Source organism: Panulirus ornatus, chromosome 33 (assembly GCF_036320965.1).
Source record: "Panulirus ornatus isolate Po-2019 chromosome 33, ASM3632096v1, whole genome shotgun sequence".
Classification (NCBI taxonomy): domain Eukaryota; kingdom Metazoa; phylum Arthropoda; class Malacostraca; order Decapoda; family Palinuridae; genus Panulirus; species Panulirus ornatus.
This window is the reverse complement of record NC_092256.1, coordinates 5829332-5856110: the sequence shown is the minus strand read 5'-3', so window position 1 is coordinate 5856110 and position 26779 is coordinate 5829332. Positions and strand designations below refer to the sequence as shown.

Below are 26779 nucleotides of genomic sequence, written 5' to 3'. Positions count from 1 at the left end.
CTGACTTTACTTCCAAAACATTCCCAAACCATTCTATCCCTTTATTCTTGGGATTCGTTTCACTGAGAGCCGAAACATCCAGTTTCCTTTCCTCAACCATACTACCTATCTCTCCTTTTCTCTCATCTTGGTTACATCCACACACATTTAGATACCCCCCCCCCCCACACACACACACACACACATATATATATATATATATATATATATATATATATATATATATATATATATATATATATATATATATATATATATATATATATATATGTACACAAACAGACATATACATGTATACACATGTACATAATTCATACTGTCTGCCTTTATTTATACCCATCGCCACCTCGCCACACATGGAATAACATCCCCATCCCCCCTCATGTGTGCGAGGTAGCGCTAGGAAAAGACAACAAAGGCCCCATTCGTTCACACTGAGCCTCTAGCTGTCATGTAATAATGCCCGAAACCACAGCTCCCTTTCCACATCCAGGCCCCACACAACTTTCCATGGTTTACCCCAGACGCTTCACATGCCCTGGTTCAATCCATTGACAGCACGTCGACCCCGGTATACCACATCGATCCAATTCACTCTATTCCTTGCCCGCCTTTCACCCTCCTGCATGTTCAGGCCCCGATCACTCAAAATCTTTTTCACTCCATCTTTCCACCTCCAATTTGGTCTCCCACTTCTCCTCGTTCCCTCCACCTCCAACACATATATCCTCTTGGTCAATCTTTCCTCACTCATTCTCTCCATGTGCTCAAACTATTTCAAAACACCCTCTTCTGCTCTCTCAACCACGCTCGTTTTATTTCCACACATCTATCTTACCCTTACATTACTTACTCGATCAAACCACCTCACACCACATATTGTCCTCAAACATCTCATTTCCAGCACATCCACCCTCCTGCGCACAACTCTATCCATAGCCCACGCCTCGCAACCATACAACACTGTTGGAACCACTATTCCTTCAAACATACCCATTTTTGCTTTCCGAGATAACGTTCTCGACTTCCAAACATTCTTCAAGGCTCCCAGGATTTTCGCCCCCTCCCCACCCTATGATTCACTTCCGCTTCCATGGTTCCATCCGCTGCCAGATCCACTCCCAGATTTCTAAAACACTTTACTTTCTCCAGTTTTTCTCCATTCAAACTTACCTCCCAATTGACTTGACCCTCAACCCTACTCTACCTAATAACCTTGCTCTTAGTCACATTTACTCTTAACTTTCTTCTTTCACACACTTTACCAAACTCAGTCCCTAGCTTCTGCAGTTTCTCACATGAATCAGCCACCAGCGCTGTATCATCAGCGAACAACAACTGACTCACTTCCCAAGCTCTCTCATCCCCAACAGACTGCATACTTGCCCCTCTTTCCAAAACTCTTGCATTCACCTCTAAATACAAAGGTAAGTAATGTGGTAGTTGAGCGTATAATTAATGTTCATGGGGTGTCGAGTGTTGTGAAAGGAAATGGTCAAGGGCTTGTGGATATGTGTGCTGAAAAAAGACTGGTGATTGGGAATACCTGGTATAAAAAGAGAGATATACATAAGTATACATATGTGAGGAGGAGATATGGTCAAACGGCATTATTGGACTGCATGTTAATTGAAAGGCATGTAAAAGAAAGAGTTTTGGATGAGAGGGGCAGCTGGAAGGATGTCTGATCATTATCATTAATAATATCAATATTAGTATTGTTATCATCATTATCATTATCATCATCATTATTATTATTATCATGATTATTATCATCATTATTATCTCTATTCATATATTTATCTATTATACTCTGCCGCTGTCTCCCGCGTTAGCGAGGTAGCGCAAGGAAACAGACGAAAGAATGGCCCAACCCACCCACATACACATGTATATACATACACGTCCACACACGCACATATACATATTTATACATTTCAAAGTATACATACATATACATACACAGACATATACATATATACATATGTACATAAACCATACTCGCTGCTTTTTATTCATTCCCGTCGCCACTCCGCCTCACATGAAATGACAACGCCTCCTCCCGCACGCACGCGAGGTAACGCTAGGAAAAGACAACAAAGGCAACATTCGTTCACACTCAGTCTCTCGCTGTCATGTATAATGCACCGAAATCACAGCTCCCTTTTCACATACAGGCCCCAAAAAACTTTCCATGGTTTACAGCAGACGCTTCACATGCCCTGGTTCAATCCATTGACAGCACGTCCACCCCGGTATACCACATGGTTCCAATTCACTCTATTTCTTGCACACCTTTCACCTTCCTACATGTTCAGGCCCCGATCGCTCAAAATCTTTTTCACTCTATCCTTCCACCTCCAATTTGGTCTACCACTTCTCCGCCTTCCCTACATCTCTGACACATATATCTTCTTTGTAAATATTTCCTCACTCATTCTCTCCATGCGACCAAACCATTTCAAAACACCCTCTTCTGCTCTCTCAACCACACTCTTTTTATTACCACACATCTTTCTTACCCTTTCATTACTTACTCGATCAAACCACCTCATACCTCATATTGTCCTCAAACGTCTCATTTCTAACACATTCATCCTCCTTCGAACAACCCTATTCATAGCCCACGCCTCGCAACCATATAACATTGTTGGAACCAATATTCTTTCAAACATATCCATTTTTCCTTTCCGAGATAAGGTTCTCGCCTTACACACATTTTTCATCGCTCCTAGAACTTTCAACCCCTCCTCCACCCTATGACTCACTTCTGCTTCCATGGTTCCATCTGCAGCCAAATCCACTCCAAGATATCTAAAATACTTCACTTCCTCCAGTTTTTCTCCATTTAAACTTACCTCCCACTGACTTGTCCCTCAACCTTACTGTACATAATAACCTTGCTCTTATTCACATTTACTCTCAGATTTCTTCTTTCACACACTTTGCCAAACTCAGTCACCACTTTCTGCAGTTTCTCACCCCAATCTGCCACCAGCGTTGTATCATCAGCGAACAACAACTCACTCACTTCCCAAGCCCTCTCATCCACAATAGATTGCATACTTGCCACTCTCTCCAAAACTCTTGCATTCACCTCCCTAACAACCCCATCACGCACCTCTGCCACAAACCGACATTTACTGAGAACCAATCACTTTCCTCTCTTCCTACTCGTACACACGGCTTACATCCTCGATAAAAACTTTTCACTGCTTCTAGAAACTTGCCTCCCACACCATATATTCGAATTACCTTCCACAGAGCATCTCTATCAACTCTAACATACGTCTTCTCCAGATCCATAAATGGTATATATAAATCCATTTGTTTTTCTAAGTATTTCTCACATACATTCTTCAAAGCAAACACCTGATCCACACATCCGCTACCACTTCTGAAACCACAATGCTCTTCCCCAATCTAATGCTTTGTACATGTCTTCACCCTCTCAATCAATACCTTCCCATATAATATCCCAGGAATACTCAACAAACTTATACCTCTGTAATTTGAGCACTCACCTATATCCCCTTTGCCTTTGTACAATGGCACTATGCATGTATGCCGCCAATCCTCAGGCACTTCACCATGAGCCATACATACATTGAATATTCTTACCAACCAGTCAACAATACAGTCACCCCCTTTTTTAAATAAATTCCACTGCAATACCATCCAAACCCGCCGCCTTGCTGGCTTTTATCTTCCGCAAAGCTTTCACCACCTCTTCTCTGTTTATCAAACCATTCTCCCTGACCCTCTCACTTCGCACACCACCTCGACCAAAACACCCTATATCTGCCACTCTATCATCTAACACATTCAACAAACCTTCAAAATACTCACTCCATCTCCTTCTCACATCACCACTTCTTGTTATCACCCCCCCCCCCCATTAGCCCCCTTCACCGATGTTCCCATTTGTTCTCTTGTCTTAAGCACTTTATTTACCTCCTTCCAAAATGTCTTTTTATTCTCCCTAAAATTTAATGATACTCTCTCACCCCAACTCTCATTTGCCCTTTATTTCACTTCTTGCACCTTTCTATTGACGTCCTGCATCTTTCTTTTATAAATCTCCCAGTCATTTGCACTATTTCCCTGCAAAACTCGTCCAAATGCCTCTCTCTTCTCTTTCACAAATAATCTTACTTCTTCATCCCACCACTCATTCCCCTTTCTAACCTGCCCACCTCCCACGCTTCTCATGCCACAAGCATCTTTTGCGCAAGCCATCACTACTTCCCTAAATACATCCCATTCGCCCCAATCCATTTACGTCCTTTGCTCTAACCTTTTTCCATTCTGCACTCAGTCTCTCCTGGTACTTCCTCACACAAGTCCCTTTCCCAAGCTCACTTACCACTCTCTTCACTCCAGCATTCAATCTTCTTTTCTGAAAACCTCCTCAAATCTTCACCTTCACCTCCACAAGATAATGATCAGACATCCCTTCAGTTGCACCTCTCAGCACATTAACATCCAAAAGTCTCTCTTTCGCGCGCCTATCAATTAACACGAAATCCAATAACGCTCTCTGGCCATCTCTCCTACTTACATACGTATACTTATGTCTATCTCTCTTTTTAAACCAGGTATTCCCAATCACGAGTCCTTTGTTAGCACACAAATCTACAAACTCTTCACCATTTGCATTTACAACACTGAACACCCCATGTACACCAATTATTCCCTCAACTGCCACATTATTCACCTTTGCATCAAAATATTCCATCACTATAACCCGGTCTCTTGCATCAAAATTGTTAACACACTTACTCAGCTGCTCCTAAACCACTTGCCTCTCATGATCTTTCTTCTCATGCCAAGGTGCATAGGCACTGATAATCACCCATCTTTCTCCATCCACTTTTAGTTTTACCCATATCAATCTTGAGTTTACTTTCTTACACTATCACATACTCCCACAACTTCTGTATCAGGAGTAGTGCTACTCCTTCCTTTGCTCTTGTCCTCTCACCAACCCTAGACTTTACTCCCCAAACATTTCCAAACCACTCTTCCTCTTTATTTGAGCCCAAACATCCAGGTTCCTTTCCTCAAACATACTATCTCTTTTTTTCTCATCTTGGTTACATCCACACACATTTAGACACCCCAGTCTAAGCCTTCGAGGAGGATGACCACTCCATGTGTGACTCCTTTTTCTGTTTCCCCTTTTAGAAATTTAAAATACTAGGAGGGGCGGGTCTCTAGCCCCTCGCTACCGTCCCCTTTAGTCGCCTTCTACGACACGTAGGGAATGCGTGGGAAGTATTATTTTTCTCCTATCCCCAGGGATAATTATCATTATTATTATCGTTATTGATATCATTATTATTATTATCATTATTATTATTATCATTATTATTATTATTATTATTATTTTTATATTTTTTTTATTATACTTTGTCGCTGTCTCCCGCGTTTGCGAGGTAGCGCAAGGAAACAGACGAAAGAAATGGCCCAACCCCCCCCCCCCCCCCCATACACATGTATATACATACGTCCACACACGCAAATATACATACCTACACAGCTTTCCATGGTTTACCCCAGACGCTTCACATGCCTTGATTCAATCCACTGACAGCACGTCAACCCCGGTATACCACATCGCTCCAATTTACTCTATTCCTTGCCCTCCTTTCACCCTCCTGCATGTTCAGGCCCCGATCACACAAAACCTTTTTCACTCCATCTTTCCACCTCCAATTTGGTCTCCCTCTTCTCCTCGTTCCCTCCACCTCCGACACATATATCCTCTTGGTCAATCTTTCCTCACTCATTCTCTCCATGTGCCCAAACCACTTCAAAACACCCTCTTCTGCTCTCTCAACCACGCTCTTTTTATTTCCACACATCTCTCTCACCCTTACGTTACTCACTCGATCAAACCACCTCACACCACACATTGTCCTCAAACATCTCATTTCCAGCACATCCATCCTCCTGCGCACAACTCTATCCATAGCCCACGCCTCGCAACCATACAACATTGTTGGAACCACTATTCCTTCAAACATACCCATTTTTGCTTTCCGAGATAATGTTTTCGACTTCCACACATTCTTCAAGGCCCCCAGAATTTTCGCCCCCTCCCCCACCCTATGATCCACTTCCGCTTCCATGGTTCCATCCGCTGCCAGATCCACTCCCAGATATCTAAAACACTTCACTTCCTCCAGTTTTTCTCCATTCAAACTCACCTCCCAATTGACTTGACCCTCAACCCTACTATACCTAATAACCTTGCTCTTTTTCACATTTACTCTTAACTTTCTTCTTCCACACACTTTACCAAACTCAGTCACTAGCTTCTGCAGTTTCTCACATGAATCAGCCACCAGCGCTGTATCATCAGCGAACAACAACTGACTCACTTCCCAAGCTCTCTCATCCCCAACAGACTTCATACTTGCCCCTCTTTCCAAAACTCTTGCATTTACCTCCCTAACAACCCCATCCATAAACAAATCAAACAACCATGGAGACATCACACACCCCTGCCGCAAACCTACATTCACTGAGAACCAATCACTTTCCTCTCTTCCTACACGTACACATGCCTTACATCCTCGATAAAAACTTTTCACTGCTTCTAACAACTTTCCTCCCACACCATATATTCTTAATACCTTCCACAGAGCATCTCTATCAACTCTATCATATGCCTTCTCCAGATCCATAAATGCTACATACAAATCCATTTGCTTTTCTAAGTATTTCTCACATACATTCTTCAAAGCAAACACCTGATCCACACATCCTCTACCACTTCTGAAACCACACTGCTCTTCCCCAATCTGATGCTCTGTACATGCCTTCACCCTCTCAATCAATACCCTCCCATATGATTTACCAGGAATACTCAACAAACTTATACCTCTGTAATTTGAGCACTCACTCTTATCCCCTTTGCCTTTGTACAATGGCACTATGCACGCATTCCGCCAATCCTCAGGCACCTCACCATGAGTCATACATACATTAAATAACCTTACCAACCAGTCAACAATACAGTCACCCCCTTTTTTAATAAATTCCACTGCAATACCATCCAAACCTGCTGCCTTGCCGGCTTTCATCTTCCGCAAAGCTTTCACTACCTCTTCTCTGTTTACCAAATCATTTTCCAAATCATTATTATTATTATTATCAATATTATTATTATTATTATTATTATTATCATTATTATCATTATTATCATTGTTATTATTAGTATCACTATTATAATACATTGTCGCCATTTCCCGCATCAGCGAGGCAGTGCCAGGAAAGAGACGAAGAACGGCCCATCCGCCGATATACATAAAAGAATGAATGGGAACATCGGTGAAGGGGGCAAATGGGGATGTGATAACAAGTGATGAAGTGAGAAGAAGGAGTGAGTATTTTGAAGGTTTCTTGAATGTATTTGACGACAGAGTGGCAGATATAGGGTGTTTTGGTCGGGATGGTGTTCAAAGTGAGAGGGTCAGGGGGAATGGTTTGGTAAACAGAGAAGAGATAGTGAAAGCTTTGCGAAAGATGAAAGCCGGCAGGGCAGCGGGTTTGGATGGTATAGCATTGGCATTTATCAAAAGGGGGTGACTGTGTTTTTGATTGGTTGGTAAGGATATTCAATGTATGTATGGATCACGGCGAAGTGCCTAAGGATTGGCGGAATGCATACATAGTGCCATTGTACATAGGCAAAGGATATAAAGGTGAGTGTTCAAATTACACAGGCATAAGTTGGTCGAGTATTCCTGCAAAATTATATAAAGGTATTGACTGAGAGGGTAAAGGCATGTACAGAGCATCAGATTGGGAAGAGCACTGTGATTTCAGAAGCGGTAGACAATGTGTGGATCAGGTGTTTGCTTTGAAGAATGTATGAGAGTAATACTTAGAAAAACAAATGGATTTGTATGTAGCATTTATGGATCTGGAGAGGGCATATAATAGGGTTGATAGAGATGCTTTACGGAAGGTTTCAAGAGTATATTGTGTGGGAGGTAAGTTGCTAGAAGCAGTGAAATGTTTCTATCAAGGATATAAGGCATGTGTATGTATAGGAAGAATGAGGAAAGTTATTGGTTCCCAGTGAATGTCGGTTTATGGCAGGGGTGCATGATGTCTCCATGGTTGATTAATTTGTTTACGGATGAGGTGGTTAAGTAAGTGAATGCAAGAGTTTTTTTTAGAGAGGGGTAAGATGGTGACTGAGTTTGGTAAAGTGTGTGAATGAAAAAAGCTGAGAGTAAATGTGAATAAGAGCAAGGTTATTAGTTTCAGTATGGTTGAGGAACAAGTAAATTGGGAAGTAAGTTTGAAAGGAGAGAAACTGGAGGGAGTGAAGTGCTTTAGATATCTGGGAGTGGACTTGGCAGCGCATGGAACCATTGAAGCGGAAGTGAGTCACAGTGGGGGAGGAGATGAAAGTTCTGGAAGCGTTGATGTGTGGAAGGCTAGAACGTTATCTCGGAAAGCAAAAATGGGTATGTTTGAAGGAATAGTAGTGCCAACAATGTTATATAGTTGCGAGGCAGGGGGTATACATAGAGTTGTGCGGAGGGTGGATGTGTTGGAAGTGAAATATTTGAGGACAATGTGTGGTGTGAGGTGATTTGATCGAGTAAATAATGAAAGGGTAAGAGAGATGTGTGGTAATAAAAAGAGTGTGGTTGAGAGAGCAGAAGAGGTTGTGTTGAAATGCTTTGGACACATGGAGAGGATGAGTAAGGAAAGATTGACAAAGAGGATATATGTGTCAGAGGTGGAGGGAAGAAGGAGAAGCGGGAGACCAAATTGGAGGTGGGAAGATGGATTGAAATGATTTTGAGCGACCGGTGCCTGAACATACAGGAGGGTGAAAGGCGTGCAAGGAATAGAGTGAATTGGAGAGATGTGGTATACCGGGGTTGATGTGCTGTCAATGGATTGAACTAGGGTATGTGAAGCTTCTAGGGTAACATTGTGTGGCGGGGTAGCACTGGGAATGGATGAAGCCAGCAAGTATGAATATGAACATGTGTATATATGTATATGTCTGTCTATGTATATGTATGTATATGTTGAAATGTACATGTATGTATATTTGTGTGGGTGGGCTTTTATGTATATACCTGTGTATATGGATGGGTTGGGACATTCCTGGACTGTTTCCTTGTGCTATCTATTTCATGTGTGGCGGGGTGGCACTGGGAATGGATGAAGGCAGCAAGTATGAATATGAACATGTGTATATATGTATATCTCTATCTATGTATATGTATGTATATGTTGAAATGTATATGTATGCATATTTGTGTGTGTGGGCTTTTATGTATATACATGTGTATGTGGATGGGCTAGGACATTCCTCGACTGTTTCCTTGTGGTACCTCCCGAACGCAGAAGACGGCGATTAAGTATAACAAATATAAATAAATAATGCATATATATATATATATATATATATATATATATATATATATATATATATATATATATATATATATATATATATATATATATGTGAGAACAATGGAAGTAAGGGGAGTGGGGGAGGAATGGGATGTATTTAGGGAATCAGTGATGGATTGCGCAAAAGATGCTTGTGGCATGAGAAGAGTGGGAGGTGGGTTGATTAGAAAGGGTAGTGAGTGGTGGGATGAAGAAGTAAGATTATTTGTGAAAGAGAAGAGAGAGGCATTTGGACGATTTTTGCAGGGAAAAAATGCAGTTGAGTGGGAGACGTATAAAAGAAAGAGACAGGAGGTCAAGAGAAAGGTGCAAGAGGTGAAAAAAGGGCAAATGAGAGTTGGGGTGAGAGAGTATCATTAAATTTTAGGGAGAATAAAAAGATGTTCTGGAAGGAGGTAAATAAAGTGCGTAAGACAAGGGAGCAAATGGGAACTTCAGTGAAGGGCGCAAATGGGGAGGTGATAACAAGTAGTGGTGATGTGAGAAGGAGATGGAGTGAGTATTTTGAAGGTTTGTTGAATGTGTTTGATGATAGAGTGGCAGATACAGGGTGTTTTGGTCGAGGTGGTGTGCAAAGTGAGAGGGTTAGGGAAAATGATTTGGTAAACAGAGAAGAGGTAGTAAAAGCTTTGCGGAAGATGAAAGCCGGCAAGGCAGCAGGTTTGGATGGTATTGCAGTGGAATTTATTAAAAAAGGGGGTGACTGTATTGTTGACTGGTTGGTAAGGTTATTTAATGTATGTATGACTCACGGTGAAGTGCCTGAGGATTGGCGGAATGCGTGCATAGTGCCATTGTACAAAGGCAAAGAGGATAAGAGTGAGTGCTCAAATTACAGAGGTATAAGTTTGTTGAGTATTGCTGGTAAATTATATGGGAGGGTATTGATTGAGAGGGTGAAGGCATGTACAGAGCATCAGATTGGGGAAGAGCAGTGTGGTTTCAGAAGTGGTAGAGGATGTGTGGATCAGGTGTTTGCTTTGAAGAATGTATGTGAGAAATACTTAGAAAAGCAAATGGATTTGTATGTAGCATTTATGGATCTGGAGAAGGCATATGATAGAGTTGATAGAGATGCTCTGTGGAAGGTATTAAGAATATATGGTGTGGGAGGCAAGTTGTTAGAAGCAGTGAAAAGTTTTTATCGAGGATGTAAGGCATGTGTACGTGTAGGAAGAGAGGAAAGTGATTGGTTCTCAGTGAATGTAGGTTTGCGGCAGGGGTGTGTGATGTCTCCATGGTTGTTTAATTTGTTTATGGGTGGGGTTGTTAGGGAGGTGAATGCAAGAGTTTTGGAAAGAGGGGCAAGTATGAAGTCTGTTGGGGATGAGAGAACTTGGGAAGTGAGTCAGTTGTTGTTCGCTGATGATACAGCGCTGGTGGCTGATTCATGTGAGAAACTGCAGAAGCTGGTGACTGAGTTTGGTAAAGTGTGTGAAAGAAGAAAGTTAAGAGTAAATGTGAATAAGAGCAAGGTTATTAGGTACAGTAGGGTTGAGGGTCAAGTCAATTGGGAGGTGAGTTTGAATGGAGAAAAACTGGAGGAAGTGAAGTGTTTTAGATATCTGGGAGTGGATCTGGCAGCGGATGGAACCATGGAAGCGGAAGTGGATCATAGGGTGGGGGAGGGGGCGAAAATTCTGGGAGCCTTGAAGAATGTGTGGAAGTCGAGAACATTATCTCGGAAAGCAAAAATGGGTATGTTTGAAGGAATAGTGGTTCCAACAATGTTGTATGGTTGCGAGGCGTGGGCTATGGATAGAGTTGTGCGCAGGAAGATGGATGTGCTGGAAATGAGATGTTTGAGGACAATGTGTGGTGTGAGGTGGTTTGATCGAGTAAGTAACGTAAGGGTAAGAGAGATGTGTGGAAATAAAAAGAGCGTGGTTGAGAGAGCGGAAGAGGGTGTTTTGAAATGGTTTGGGCACATGGAGAGAATGAGTGAGGAAAGATTGACCAAGAGGATATATGTGTCGGAGGTGGAGGGAACGAGGAGAAGAGGGAGACCAAATTGGAGGTGGAAAGATGGAGTGAAAAAGATTTTGTGTGATCGGGGCCTGAACATGCAGGAGGGTGAAAGGAGGGCAAGGAATAGAGTGAATTGGAGCGATGTGGTATACCGGGGTTGACGTGCTGTCAGTGGATTGAATCGGGGCCTGTGAAGCGTCTGGGGTAAACCATGGAAAGCTGTGTAGGTATGTATATTTTGCGTGTGTGGACGTATGGATATACATGTGTATGGGGGTGGGTTGGGCCATTTCTTTCGTCTGTTTCCTTGCGCTACCTCGCAAACCCGGGAGACAGCGACAAAGCAAAAAAAAAAAAAAAAAAAATATATATATATATATATATATATATATATATATATATATATATATATATATATATATATATATATATATATATATATATATATATATATATAAAGCTGTCCCTGAACCCTACTGAGACTAATTACCTTGCTCTTATTCACATTTACTCTCAGCTTTCTTTCACACACTTTCCCAAACTCAGTCACCAACTTCTACAGTTTCTCACCCGAATCACCCATCAGCGCTTTATCATCAATAAACAACAACTGACTCACTTCTCAAGCCGTCTCATCCACAACAACCCGCATACTTGCCCCTTTCTCGAAAACTCATGCATTTACCTCCCTAACAACCCCATCCATAAACAAATTAAACAACCATGGAGACATCACGCACCCCTGCCACAAAACGACATTCAGTGAGAACCAATGATCTTCCTACCTTCCCACTTGCTTTCATGTCTCCCGCGTTAGCAAGGTAGCGCAACATAACAGAAGAAAGAATACCCAACCCACCCACAGACACATGTATATACATAAACGCCCACACAAGCACATATACATACTTATACATTTCAATGTATACATACATATACATGCACGGACATATACATATATACAGATGTACAAATTCATACTTCCTGCCTTCATCCATTCCTGTTGCCACCTCGCCGCACACGAAATGGCACCCCGCCCCCTCCACCCGCGTGCGCACGAGGTAGCACTAGGAAAAGACAACAAAGGCCACTTTCGTTCGCACTCAGTCTCTACTTGTCATGTGTAATACACCGAAACCACAGTTCCCTTTTCACATCCAGGCGCTACAAAATTTTTCATGGTTTACCCGAGACGTTTCACATGCCCTGCTTCAATCCACTGACAGCACGTCGATTCCGGTATACCATCTCGTTCTAATTCACTCTATTTCTTGCACGCCTTCACCCACCTGATATTCAGACCTAGATTATTCAAAATCTTTTTCACTCCAGCCTTCCACCTTCAATTTGGTCTCCCACTTCTCCTTCTTCCCTACACCTCTGACACATATATCCTCTTTGTCAATCTTTCCACACTTATTCTCTCCATGAGACCAAACCATTTCAATACACCCTCTTCTGCTCTCTCAACCACATCCTTTTTATTACTAGCACATTTCTCTTACCCTTTCATTGCTTACTCGATCAAACCACCTCACACCACATATTGTCCTCAAACATTTCATTTCCAATACTTCCATCCTCCTCCGCACAACCCTATCTATAGCCCATGCCTCGCAACCATATAATAATGTTGGAACCACTATTCCTTCAAACATACCCATTTCTGCTCTCCGAGATAACTTTCTCACCTTCCACACTTTCTTCAACGCTCCCAGAACCTTCGCCCCCTCCCCCACCCTAAGATTCACTTCCACTTCCATGTTTCTATCAGTTGCTAAATCCACTCCCAGGTATCTAAAACTCAACACTTCCTCCAGTTTTTCTCAATTCAAGCTTACCTCACAATCTACTTGTCCCTCAACCCTACTGAATCTAATAACCTTGCTCTTATTCACATTTTACTCTCAGCTTTCTTCTTTCACACACTTTACCAAACTCAGTCACCAACTTCCGCATTTTCTCACCCGAATCAGCCACAAGCGCTGTATCATCAGCGAATACAACTGACTCACTTCCCAAGCCCTCTCATCCACAACAGACTGCATACTTACCCCCTCTCTTGCATTGACCTCCCGAACAACCCGATCCATAAACAAATTATACAACCATGGAGACATCACGAACCCCTGCCGCAATGGTAATAAAAAGAGAGTGGTTGAGAGAACGGAAGAGGGTGTATTGAAATGGTTTGGTCACATGGAGAGAATGAGTGAGGAAAGATTGACAGACAAGATATATGTGTCAGAGGTGGAGGGTACGAGAAGTGGGAGGCCATATTGGAGGTGGAAGGATGGAGTGAAAAAGATTTTGAGCGATCGGGGCCTGAACTTACAGGAGGGTGAAAGGGGTGCAAGGAATAGAGTGAATTGGAACGATGTAGGTATACCAGGGTCGACGTGCTGTCAATGGATTGAACCAGGGCATGTGAAGCGTCTGAGGTAGACCATGGAAAGTTTTGTGGGGCCTGGATGTGGAAAGGGAGCTGTGGTTTCGGTGCATTACACATGACAGCGAGGGGAGGGGGTGCCATTTCATGTATGGCGGAAAGGCGACGGGAATGGATGAAGGCAGCAAGTATGAGTATGTACATGTGTATATATGTCTGTGTATGTATATGTATGTATATGTACATGTATAGGTATGTATATGTGCGTGTGTCGGCGTGTATGTATATACATGTGTATGTGGGTGGGTCGGGCCTTTCTTTCGTCTGTTTCCTTGTGCTACCTCACTAACGCGGGAGACAGCGACAAAGTGTAATAAATAAAAAGAAATTACAACTATTGTGCATGATACAGTAGCTATCAGGTCTATGTAGGTTTTTGAGGGACGTAAGAAGAGCAGTTCAGACTTTAACATGCTTTAGCAGTGATTAACAAACATCCTTACTTCTTGAGTTTCTCAGCAGCATTTGAAATGGCTCCTAACTGGTTCTGAACCCTACGAGCCACCTGAAGCACCAAGGCAAACTTGTCTCCAAGACCAGCTTCACTGGCAGTAGTATCCATTGGCTCAACCCCCTCACGACGCAGACGACGATATAAGTTCTGCGTCCACCCTCTGTAAATCAGATCAGAGGTAAAACAAGACACAAAATCTAGCATTTGTTATGTTTTTGTTGTTATGACTATGAACAAAATTAAACAACTGGAAGGATGGATCAGAAAATAGCATTATTTGCTAAGTCAGTTCTTCTTAGCCATCCTATGTAGATCCTGAAAATACATAAGAACTTCAAAATTGCATGGATGCAATGACTACCATTCTGAAGGGGCAAAGGTATAGAGGAAAGACTTGTAGTTTATATACAAATAAATCTGTTGAATGTCGAAGGCTTATGACAGAAAGGCAGAATGGTACAGTGGGAGACAAGATTGAAAGATACTATCTGTTTTTGGAGATGATATAGAAATATTCCATAAGGAAAACATCAACTTATACAAACCACTGCCAGTCATTGTCTCCTCTAAAGAAGAAGGCTGACATTGAAAGTACAAAGCAAGAATATACACTATATAACTGTACCACTACACATGAAATATACACTAAACATCTTTATGATCACGCACAGAAATACAGGACTCAGTTGCTTTACCACGCACAAAATATACACTACAAAGTTGCTCCCTACCTCCCACTTATTTGTATTGTTGAGTACAGTATATCAATAAGTAATGTTCAATGAATTTTTTTAAAGTTTTTCATTATAAAACTGTTTTTAGTATATCCATGTAAACCTAATAAAACGGAATCTTCATCAAAAGGGTGACTTTTGACATTGGCTGGGTATTTGTTTATACCTAATTCACTTGAGAGAGAAATGATAAACATTTATACAATACATAACCCCCATGAAGTTAAGGAACTAATCAGATTTTGGTGCATGTAGTTGCATAAATTTACATATTACTCACGAAAACTGAATTTCTTGCAAGTGCTGTAACTCAGAAGTGATGAATGCAGGAATGTTCAGACTCATATGTATGAAGTAAAGTCAAACATCATGACAATGATTTTGGAGCAGTGATGAACTTTTTTCTCACAGTAAGAGGAATCACAAGAAAGAAGGAGAAGAAATAAATAAGATGAAGAAGAAAGATGAAGACTAGAAAAACAAAGGGAAGAGGAAGGGGGTGGTGGTCTTCTGGCAAATTCTGGTTTGGTGTCTCAGCAGAGGTTTCTGTGGGTATGCTTGTTACAGAAACAGGTTGGAATGAATCTTAAGCACCTGGTGAAACTCAAAATTTGGCTATACCAAGACTTTTGTGTACATACTGTATTTGTAACAATGGATGCATATACAATAAATGAAAGAATTATTATGAATTGAGGGGAGCAAAAGAGCAGGGAAAAGATTAAATGTATCATGCACTTAGCACTGAGGGTATCTTAACAGAGCAATCTACAAAATCATACAGAAATCATGGCATGTGGATGAAGTTTTACATGACCCGTCCTGCTATATAATAGGAGAAAGCATTGTAAGATATCTATGAGAAAAATATATAGACCTGGACTTAAATGCATTTCGATTACAATGCCTGGTTCTTACATTACAATGAGGAGTAAAAACCTTCATCTATAAAATAAGATTATATCGAAATGGTCAAGTTGGGATCACAGAATTTAATCAAACAATTACACTCCCTCATTTGCCCACCTACATATATTCATGTCTCACCTTTTCTTTAAGTAGTTGATGGAAAGTCTGAGGATGGCCATGAACATCACAAGAGTTAAAAGCCAGCCAAAGAGGACACTATAAAGGTAAATGACAAGGGCAAGGAGTGTGGCTGAGGGGGACTCCCATCTTAGCAGAGACGTCAGTGCTGCTGACAGCTCAGTCAAGGGTCGCATTACACATCCGAATCTCAGGATATTCTCTTTCAGTCTGTGGAAAGTGACATGGACATTAGTCTACAGAACATACCTGCATTATAAGTGATGGACAGATGATTGGATAGACGGTAATGAGAGATGAAAGACTGACTTTTAAACATATAATTTATTATCATTATTCATTACCCCAATCACCCTTCCAGAAAGAGTCACAGTGTTATCCTAAAACCTCTTTTCCAGGGGCTCCTACAGCCCTAGAAAATTCAGTCCTGGATATGGTACTAACTGATAAGAAAATTAGGCAGTACGAGTTCTCTGTGAAAGGAAACCAGGAGTGACCTTCAAAACTAATGTAGAATAGAGACTTGGCTCCTCTCCAAGTCAAACTGGTCCATAGAACAGATTCTGCTGATGCTACCTCACTTCATGATGCCTCAGAGACAGAATCAGAATCCAAACAAAAGGAAGGGAAGGGACTTGTTGTTTACTAAGACTTGACAGGGGCTCTTGACCCATAGTAAGGATCACCAAAAATTTCCTTTGAGGGGAAAGAAAAGACACTGAGGAACATATGTAGAACCTCGTAGCTGTGAGGCAAGATTTCAGCAAGATAGAAAACTATGTAAAACTATGCTGGGTCTAACCGAGGGTTTCTTACTCTAATGGAAGATTATAAGGGACCTACTTTTCCTTGGACATAATGGCATCAACAGGGGAACATCGTCAGAAACCTGCCGTCATTAGTAAGGTGTGGGAAAATTTGGAGCTTCATCCAAAAGGTGGTCCACAAAAATATAAGAAAATAAGTACTTCTGATTTTCTGTGGTACAGTAAGTTTGCTACACTTCCCATAACAAATCAAGAAAAAATTGGATGATACGATACTTTTAAAAGTTTGCTCAATGCTTACGTCCAGTTTGCAAACCATATCCAAATTCCCATTTTTACTGCATGAGGTGAGTGCAATTAGATATCTGGGAAATATTTTGTAAATACCATCAGCTACGTGTGCTTACAGTCCATGGACTTATAAAATGATTACCTAAACGAGGAATTGCATCATCCGGGAAAAATTGCATCAACTCAAAGACCCAGGCAGTCTCTTGTACCCAGTTGAGGTATACCTGGTGTACATGGGGCTTTCAGTGTTGTGAATGGAAATGGTGAGGAGCTTGCGGATTTATTTGCTGAAAGAGATTGGTGATTAAGAATACCTGGTTTAAAAAGATATACATAAGTATACGTATGTGAGTAGGAGAGATGGTCAAGGGGCATTACTGAACTACGTATTAATTAATAGGCATGTAAAAGAGAGACTTTTTGATGTTAATGTGCTCAGAGGGGCAGCTGGAGGGATGTTTGATCACTATCTTATGGAGGCGAAGATGAAGATTTGTATAGGCTTTCAGAAAAGAAGAGAGAATGTTGGGGAGAAGAGAGTGGTGGGAGTAAGCGAGCTTGGAAATGAGACTTGTGTGAGGAAGTATCAGAAGAGATTGAGTATAGAATGGCAAAAGATGAGAGTAAATGACGTGAGGAGAAAGGATGAGGAAAGAGATGTATTTAGGGAAGCAGTGATGGCTTGCGCAAAAGATGCATGTGGTATGAGAAAGGTGGGAGGTGGACAGATTAGAAAGGGTAGTGAGTGGTGGGTTGAAGAAGTAAGACTGTTAGTAAAAGAGAAGAAAGAGGCATTTGGACGATATTTGCAGGGAAGTAGTGCAAATGATTGGGAGATGTATAACATAAAGAGGCAGGAGGTCAAGAGAAAGGTGCAAGAGGCGAAAAAGAGGGCAAATGCGAGTTGGGGTGAGAGAGTATCATTAAATTTTAGGGAGAATAAAAAGATGTTTTGGAAGGAGGTAGATAACGTGCGTAAGACAAGAGAACAAATGTGAACATCGGTGAAGGGGGGAAGTGGGGAGGTAATAACAGGTAGTGATGAAGTGAGAAGGACTATTTTGAAGGCTTTTGAATGTGTGTGATGATAGAGTGGCAGATATAGTGCGTTTCGTTCTGGGTGATGTACAAAGTGAGAGGGGTCAGAAAGAATGATTTGGTGAAGAGAGAAGTTGAGAAATCTTTACGGAAGAATGCATTCATAGTGCCATTGTACATAGACTACAGAGGTATAAGTTTGTTGAGTATTCCTAGGATATTATATGAGAGGATATTGATTGAGAGAGTGATGGCATGTACAGAGCATCAGACTGGGGAAGATCAGTGTGGTTTCCGAAGTGGTAGAGGATGTGTGGATCAGGTGTTTACTTTGAAGAATATCCGTGAGAAATACTTAGAAAAAGAAATAGATTTGTATGTAGTACTTATGGATCTGGAGAAGGCATATGATAGGGTTGACTGAGATGCTTTGTGGAGGGTATTAAGAGTATATGGTATGGGAAGGAGGTTGCTAGAAGGATGTACTAGTAGGAAAACAGGAGAGTGATTGGTTTTCAGTGAAGGTCTGTCTGCGACAGGGGTGTGTGAGGTCCCCGTGGTTGTTTAATTTGTTTATGGATGAGGTGGTTAGGGAGGTAAATGCAAGAGTTTTGGAGAGAGGTGTGAGTATGCAGTCTGTTGTGGATGAGAGGGCTTGGGAAGTGAGTCAGTTGTTGTGCGCCGATGACACAGCTTTAGTGGCTTATTCATATGAGAAATGCAGAGGTTGATGACTGAGTTTGGAAATGTGTGTGAAAGGAGAAAGTTGAGAGCAAATGTGAATAAGAGGAAGGTTATCGGATTCAGTAGGGTCGAGAGACAAGTTAATTGACATGTAAGTTTGAGTGGAGAAAAACTGGAGGAAGTGAAGTGTTTTAGATATCTGGGAATGGACTAGGCAGCGGAGGGAATCATGGAAGCGGAAGTAAGTCACAGGGTGGGGTTGGGGACAAAGGATCTGGGAGTGATGAAGAATGTGTGGAAGGAGGTAACCTTATCTTGGAGGGCAAAAATGGGTATGTTTGAAGGAACAGTGGTTCCAACAGTGTTATATGGTTGCGAGGCATGGGCTATAGATAGGGTTGTACGTAGGAGGGTGAATGTGTTGGAAATGATTTGCTTGAGGACAATATGTGGTGTAAGGTGGTTTGATCGAGTAAGTACTGGAAGGGTAAGAGAGTTATGTGGAAATTAAAAAGACTGTGGTTGAGAGAGCAGAAGAGGGTGTTGAAATGGTTTGGACATATGGAGAGAATGAGTGAGGAAAGATTGACAAAGAGGATATATGTGTCAAGGGTAAAAGGAACAAGGAGAAGAGGGAGACCAAATTGGGGGTGGAAGGATGGAGTGAAAAAGATTTTGAGCCTTCTGGGGCTGAACATACAGGAGGGTGAGAGGCGTGCAAGGAATAGAGTGAATTGGAACGATAGGAAAAGAGCATCGCTATCCCCTGCTACAGCGAGGCAACGCCAGGAAAACTGACAAAAAAGCCCACATTCGTTCACACTCAGTCTCTAGCTGTCATGTGTAATATACCAAAACCACCCTATCCACATCCAGGCCCGACAGACCTTTCCATGCTTTACCCCAGACGCTTCATACGCCCTGGTTTAGTCCACTGACAGCACGTCAACCCCTATACCACATCGTTCTAATTCACTCTAGTCCTTGCACGCCTTTCACCCTCCTGTATGTTCAGGCCCCGATCGCTAAAAATCTTTTTCACTCATTCCTTCCACCTCCAATTTGGTCTCCCGCTTTTCCTCGTTCCCTCCACCTTCTGACACATATCCTCTTTGTCAATCTTTAGTCATGCATTCTCTCCATGTGTTCAAACCATTTCAACACACCCTCTTCTGTTCTCGACCATACTCTTTTTATTTCCACACGTCTCTCTTACCCTTACATTATTTACTCAATCAAACCTCTTCACACCATATATCGTCCTAAAACACCTCATTTCCAATATATCCACCCTCCTCCGTACACTCCTCTCAATAGTCCATGCCTCGCAACCACATATAATTGTTGTAACTACTATTCCTTCAAACATACCCTTTTTTGCTCTCCGAGGTAATGTTCTCTTCTACACATTCTCTAGCGCTCCTAGAACCTTCGTCCTCTCCCCCACCCTGTGACTCACTTCCGCTTCCATGGTTCCGTTCGCTGCCATGTCCACTCCCAGATATCTAAAACACTACACTTCCTCCAACTTTTCTCCATTCAAACTCACATCCCAATTAATTTGCCCCCTTACCCTAATCAACCTAATAACTTTGCTCTTATTCACATATGCTCTGAACTCTCTCCTTTCACACACTTTTCGAAACTCGGATACCAACCTTTGCGATTTTGCACACGAATGAGCCACTGGAGCTGTATGATCTGCATACAACTGACTCATTTCCCAGGCCCTCTCATTCACAACAGACTGCATTCTCGCCCCTCCCTCCAAAACTCTTGCATTTACCTCCCTACCCACTCCATCCATAAACAAATTAAACAACCGCAGAGACTTCACACATCCCTGCCACAGACCGAGACTCACTGGGAACCAATCACTCTCCTCTCTTCCTACTCGTACACACACACACACACACACACACACACACACACACACACATAAACACACACACACACACACACACACACACACACACACACACATACTCACATACACACACACATATATATATATATATATATATATATATATATATATATATATATATATATATATATATATATATATATATATATATAATATTTTTTTTCATAATATTCGCCATCTCCGCATTAGCAAGGTAGGGTTAAGAACAGAGGAATGAGCTTTTGAGGGAAATCCTCACTTGGCCCCCTTCTCTGTTCCTTCTTTTGGAAAATTAAAAATGAGAGGCGAGGATTTCCAGCCCCCCGCTCCCTCTCCTTTTAATCGCCTTCTACGACACGCAGGGAATACGTGGGAAGTATTCTTTCTCCCCTATCCCCAGGGATATATATATATATATAAAATATATAAAATATACTTCATCGTCGTTTCCAGCGTCAGCGAGGTAACGCCAAGAAACAGACAAAGAACGGCCCATCTACTCATATACACATATATGTACATAAACGCCCATAGACGCACATATACATACATATCTATATACATATCAACATATACATACATACATACGTATATATACATATACTCGGACACATACATATATACACATGTACATACATATTCATACATGCTTACCTTCATCCATTCCCGCCGTTACCCCGCCCCAAAGGAGACAGCATTGCCATCCCCTGCGTCAGGAACGTTGTACCAGAAAAACTGACAAAAAAAAAAAGCCACAATCGTTCACGCTCAGTCTCTAGCTGTCATGTGTAATGTACCAAAACCACAACTCCCTATCCACATCCAGGGCACCACAGCCTTTCCATGGTTTACTCCAAACGTTTCAATTGCCCTGGTTTACTCCATTGACAGCATGTCGACCACATTCACTCTATTCCTTGCACGCCTCTCACCTCGACATCGTTTTATTAGCGGAGAGGGCCGATGCATAATCCTATGACCAATTCCAGCTCACTTTCCATCGCAGCCAAAGCGCTGAATTTATTTCGGTTATCAAGCAACAGTGAGCGACGAGAGGGACTAAGCTATAAGCATGCCGAGGGAAATAACCGCGGGTTGTCTTTTAGTTTCAGTGGCAAGTTGATAAATGTTGATGGTCTTTCAGAGTTTCTCCCCATCTGATACCCTAATGCCGAAAGTTTTCATGCTCTCTAGCCACAATGGGGAAGCGAAAGGACTTGACCAAAGAGCAAAGAGCTTCAATTATTAGTGAGTACAAGGCACAGAAGCCAGTGAGGGAAATATCGAGAATTGTCGGTGCTACTGTCCGATCAGTTCAGGTATGGACATTAAGATTTCGCAACAGTGGAGGTAAGGCAACACCAGCGAGCAAGGGAAAATCCTGGAAGGCTCGGAATACGTCACCACGCACACTAACCATCCTGAAACGTCAGGTGGAGGTTAATCTACTTCTGTCAGCACGAAAATTAAAAGAAAACACCCAAGACTGATTGGTGAAGTGTCAGTAAGGACCGTTCACCGACGCGTCCACGACGACCTTCACTTTAGCTGCCATCGCGCCTGAAAGCCCCCTCCTCACCCTTATGTAGAGGCACCCTAGGATCGCGTTTGCCAAGACATACCTTCAGTGGGTTGTGGAAGCGCATGTAATGGAGTGACGAAACCATGTTTTCCGTGACTGGTAACCGAGTTGTCATGTTTATCGGCGCGCTGGGAGTGCCCCCCCTCTCGATCCCAAGAATACTTTTAATACTGTTAAACGCCCCGATTCTCTCATGGTTTGGGGTTGTTTGTCTTATTATGGAATTGGTGACCTTGTCCTACTGCCCAGACATAAAGCCATGAATTAGCACAACTACCTCCAGCTACAGGTTGGCTATTTACCAGTGCTTTCAAAAGTGTCATGCGGACGCGTTCATGCAGGATGGTGCTCCTTGCCATACGGTAAAATCTGTAAAGCAGTGGCTTACTGACTGTGGAATCTACTTCATCAATGACTAGCCTGGGAACAGTCCAGATATTAATATGATAGAGAACTTGTGGAGCATCGTTAAGCGCCGAGTTTCAGGGAAGGATACCTGCAGTGTCCCCAACCTTGAGAGAGATGCTTTGTGGAAGGTATTAAGAGTATATGGTGTGGGAGGCAAGTTGCTATAAGCAGTGGAAAATTTTTACTAAGGATGTATGGCCTGTGTACGAGTAGGAAGAAAGGAGGGTGACTGGTTCCCAGTGAATATCGGTTTGCGGCAAGGGTGCGCGATGTCCCCATGGTTGTTTAATTTGTTTATCGATGGGGTTGTTAGAGCGGTGAATGCAAGAGTTTTGAAGAGAGGGGCAAGTATGAAGTCTCTTGTGGAGGAGAGAGCCTGGGAAGTGAGTCAGTTGTTCGCTGATGATACAACACTGGTGGATGATCGGGTGAGAAACTACAGAAGCTGGTAACTGAGTTTGGTAAAGTGTGTGAAAGAAGAAAGTTGAGAGTAAATGTGAATAAGAGCAAGATTATTCGGTTCAGTAGGGCTGAGGGACAAATTAACTGGGAGGTAAGTCTGAATGGAGAAAAACTGGAGGAAGTGAGGTGTTTTAGATGCCTGGGAGTGGACTTAACAGCGGATGGAACCATGGAAGCGGAAGTGAGTCACAGGGTGGGGGAGCGAACGAAGGTTCTGGGAGCGTTGAAAAATGTGTGGAAAGCGAGAACGTTATCTCGGAGAGCAAAAATGGGTATGATTGAAGGAATAGTGGTTCCAACAATGTTATATGGTTGCGAGGCATGGGCTGTAGATAAGGTTATACGGAGGAGGGTTGATGTGTTGGAAATAAAATGTTTGAAGACAATATGTGGTGTGAGGTGGTTTGATCGAGTATGAAATGAAAGGGTAAGAGAGACGCGTGGTAATGAAAAGAGTGTGGTCTTGAGAGAGCAGAAGAGGGTGCGTTGAAATGGTTTGGATACATGAAGAGAATGAGTGGGGAAAAACTGACAAACAGGAATATGTGTAACCTTTCAATGGCATATTCCAGACGCTTCACAAGCCCTGGTTCAATCCATTGACAGCATCGTTCCAATTCACTCTATTCCTTGTACTCCTTTCACCCTCGTGTATGTTCAGGCGCCGATCGCTCAAAATATTTTTCACTCCATCCTTCCACCTCCAATTTGGTCTCCCGCTTCTTCTTCCCTCCGCCTCTGACACATATATCCTCTTTGTCAATCTTTCCTCACTCATTCTCTCCATGTGTCCAAACATTTCAACGCACCCTCTTCTAATCTCTCAACCACACTCTTTTTATTGGCACACATCTCTCTAACCCTTTCATCACTTACTCGATGAAACCCTCTCACACCACATATTGTCCTCAAACATTTCATTTCCAACACATTCACCCTCCTTCGCACAACCCTATCTATGGCCCATGCCTCACAACCATATAACATTGTTGGAACCACTATTCCTTCAAACATACCATTTTTGCTCTCCGAGGTAATGTTCTCGCCTTTCATACACTCTTAACGCTCCCAGAACCTTCGCTCCCTCCTCCACCCTGTGACTCACTTCCGCTTCCATGGTTCCATCCGCTGATAAGTCCACTCCCAAGTATCTAAAACACCTCACTTCCTCCAGTTTTTCTCCATTCAAACTTACCTCCCAATTAACTTGTCCCTCAGCCTTACTGAACCGAATAACCTTGCTCTTATTCACATTTACTCTCAACTTTCTTCTTTCACACAGTTTACCAAACTCAGTTACCAGCTTCTGTAGTTTCTTATCCCGAATCATCCACCAGTGCTGTATCATCAGCGAACAACAAATAACTCACTTCCCAAGCCCTCTAATTTACAACAGATTGCATACTTGCCCCTCTCTCCAAAACTCTTGCATTTATCTCCCTAACCACACCATTCATAAACAAACCAAACAACCATGGAGACATCACGCACCCCTGCCACAAACTGACATTCACTGGGAACCAATCACTTTCCTCTCCTACTCGAACACAAGCCTTACAAAATTTTTTCCCTGCTTCTAGCAACTTTCCTCCCACACCATATACTCTTAAAACCTTCCTCAAAGCATCTTTATCGAACCTATCATATACCTTCTCAGATCCATAAGAGCTACATACAAATCCATCTTTTTTACCAAGTATTTCTCACATACATTCTTCAAAGCAAACATCTGATCCACACATCCTCTACCACTTCTGAAACCACAGTACTCCTCCCCAGTCTGATGCTCTGTTCATGCCTTTACCCTCTCAATCAATACCCTTCCATATAATTTCCAGGAATACTCAACAAACTTATGCCTCTGTAATTTGAACACCTACGTTTATCCCCTTTGCCTTTGTACAGTGGCACTGTGCATGCATTCCGCCAATCCTCAGGTACTTCACCATGATCAATACCTATACTGAATATCCTTACTTGTCACCTGTTTCCCAAGTTAGTGAGGTTGTGCCAGGGATGGACGAAGAAAGGCCACATTTACTTACGTCCATTCTTTAACTGTCATGTTCAATACACCGAAACCACAGTTCCCTAACAACAACCAGGCCTTATAGATCTTTCCATGGTTTTGTCCAATCGCTTTACATGCCCTGGTTCAGTCCACTGACAGTATATCGCCCCATATACCACATCACTCCACCTCACTCGATCCCATGCACACCTTCATTTTCCTGCATGTTCAGGTCCTGACCAAAGTATTTTTCACTCCTTCCTTCCACCTCTAGTTTGGTCTGCCCTTCTCTTCCTTTCACCTCTGACACATGTATCCCCTTTGTCAACCTCTTCTCACTCATCTTCTCTGTATGTCCAGACCATTTCAGGATACCCACTTCAGCTCTGTCAACCACACTCTTCCCACTCGATCTAACCATCTTACACCAAATATTGTCCCTAAATATTTAATTTCTAATACATTCACTCTCTTCCACACATCTTCATCTACAGACCATGTCTCGTATCCGTGGGACTACTATATTTTCAAACATAACTATTTTTGCCCTCTCAGATAACGACTTCTCTTTCCATACATTTCTCAATGTCCTCTAAGCCTTTGCCCCTTCACCAACCCTATGACTCACTTCCATTTCCATGGTTCCACTTGCTGCTAAGTCCACTTCCAAGTGTCTAATTTCAAATTTTCTCCATTCAAACTTACACCCCAACTAACCTACTCCCCTGCCCTACTAAACTTTATAACCTTGCTTTGATTCATATTTACTCTCAACTTCCTCCTTTCACACACACTTCGAGATTCAGTCTTCAACTTCCACAGTTCCTCATACTTGTTCATGGTTTCATACATTAGCATGGCAGTGTCAGGAACAGATGAATATAAGGCCTCATTCGCATATATCCATTCTCTCGTAGTCATGTGTAATGCATTGAAACCATAGTTTCCTACCTATGACCATTCCCCAACGACTTTTCTATGGTTTTCTCTGGCTGTTTCATTGACTCTGGTTCAGTCCATTAACAGCACACCATCTCCTGTATACCACATCGCTCCTATTCACTCTATCCTGTGCATACCTGTCCCCCTACTTCATGTTCAGGCCCAGAGCATTCAAAATCTTGATCACACTATCCTTCCATCTCCAATTCAGTCTTCCCTTTCTTGTCACCTCCACCCCGAAACAGTCATCCTTTGGACCTTCCTCTCCTAATTGACTCTCTCCATATGTCCCTTTTTGGCTCTCTCTCAACCATAATCTTATCATGACACCTCTCATTTCTTACTCGATCACCCCTCCTTACACCACTTATCACGTCAGTGCTGTATGGATGCGAAGCATGAGCCTTGGATAAGAATGTAAGTAAGAGAGTGGATGAGTTGGATATGAAATTTTTGAGGACGGTACATGTTATGAGGAAGGTTATCGAATAAGAGATGGTCGGGTAAGAGAGAGGTGTGGTAAAATGAAGAGTCTGTATGTGAGAGGTGAAGATGCTTAGGAAAAAACCTGTCCTAGCAAGGA

At 42.2% G+C, this 26779-nt stretch overlaps 1 protein-coding gene across 5 annotated transcripts in view; it reads right to left on the bottom strand.

Moving 5' to 3' along the window:
- Positions 1-26779, bottom strand: part of LOC139759418 (uncharacterized) — an 853213-nt gene that overhangs the window by 115771 nt on the left and 710663 nt on the right. For all 5 annotated transcript variants that reach the window (XM_071681513.1, XM_071681509.1, XM_071681512.1 and 2 more), the window contains 2 exons: positions 16106-16315; positions 14314-14484 (listed from right to left, as the gene is read on the bottom strand). In XM_071681513.1, coding sequence (XP_071537614.1) covers positions 14314-14484; positions 16106-16315 — 381 coding nt within the window. The remainder of the gene's footprint in view (positions 1-14313; positions 14485-16105; positions 16316-26779) is intronic.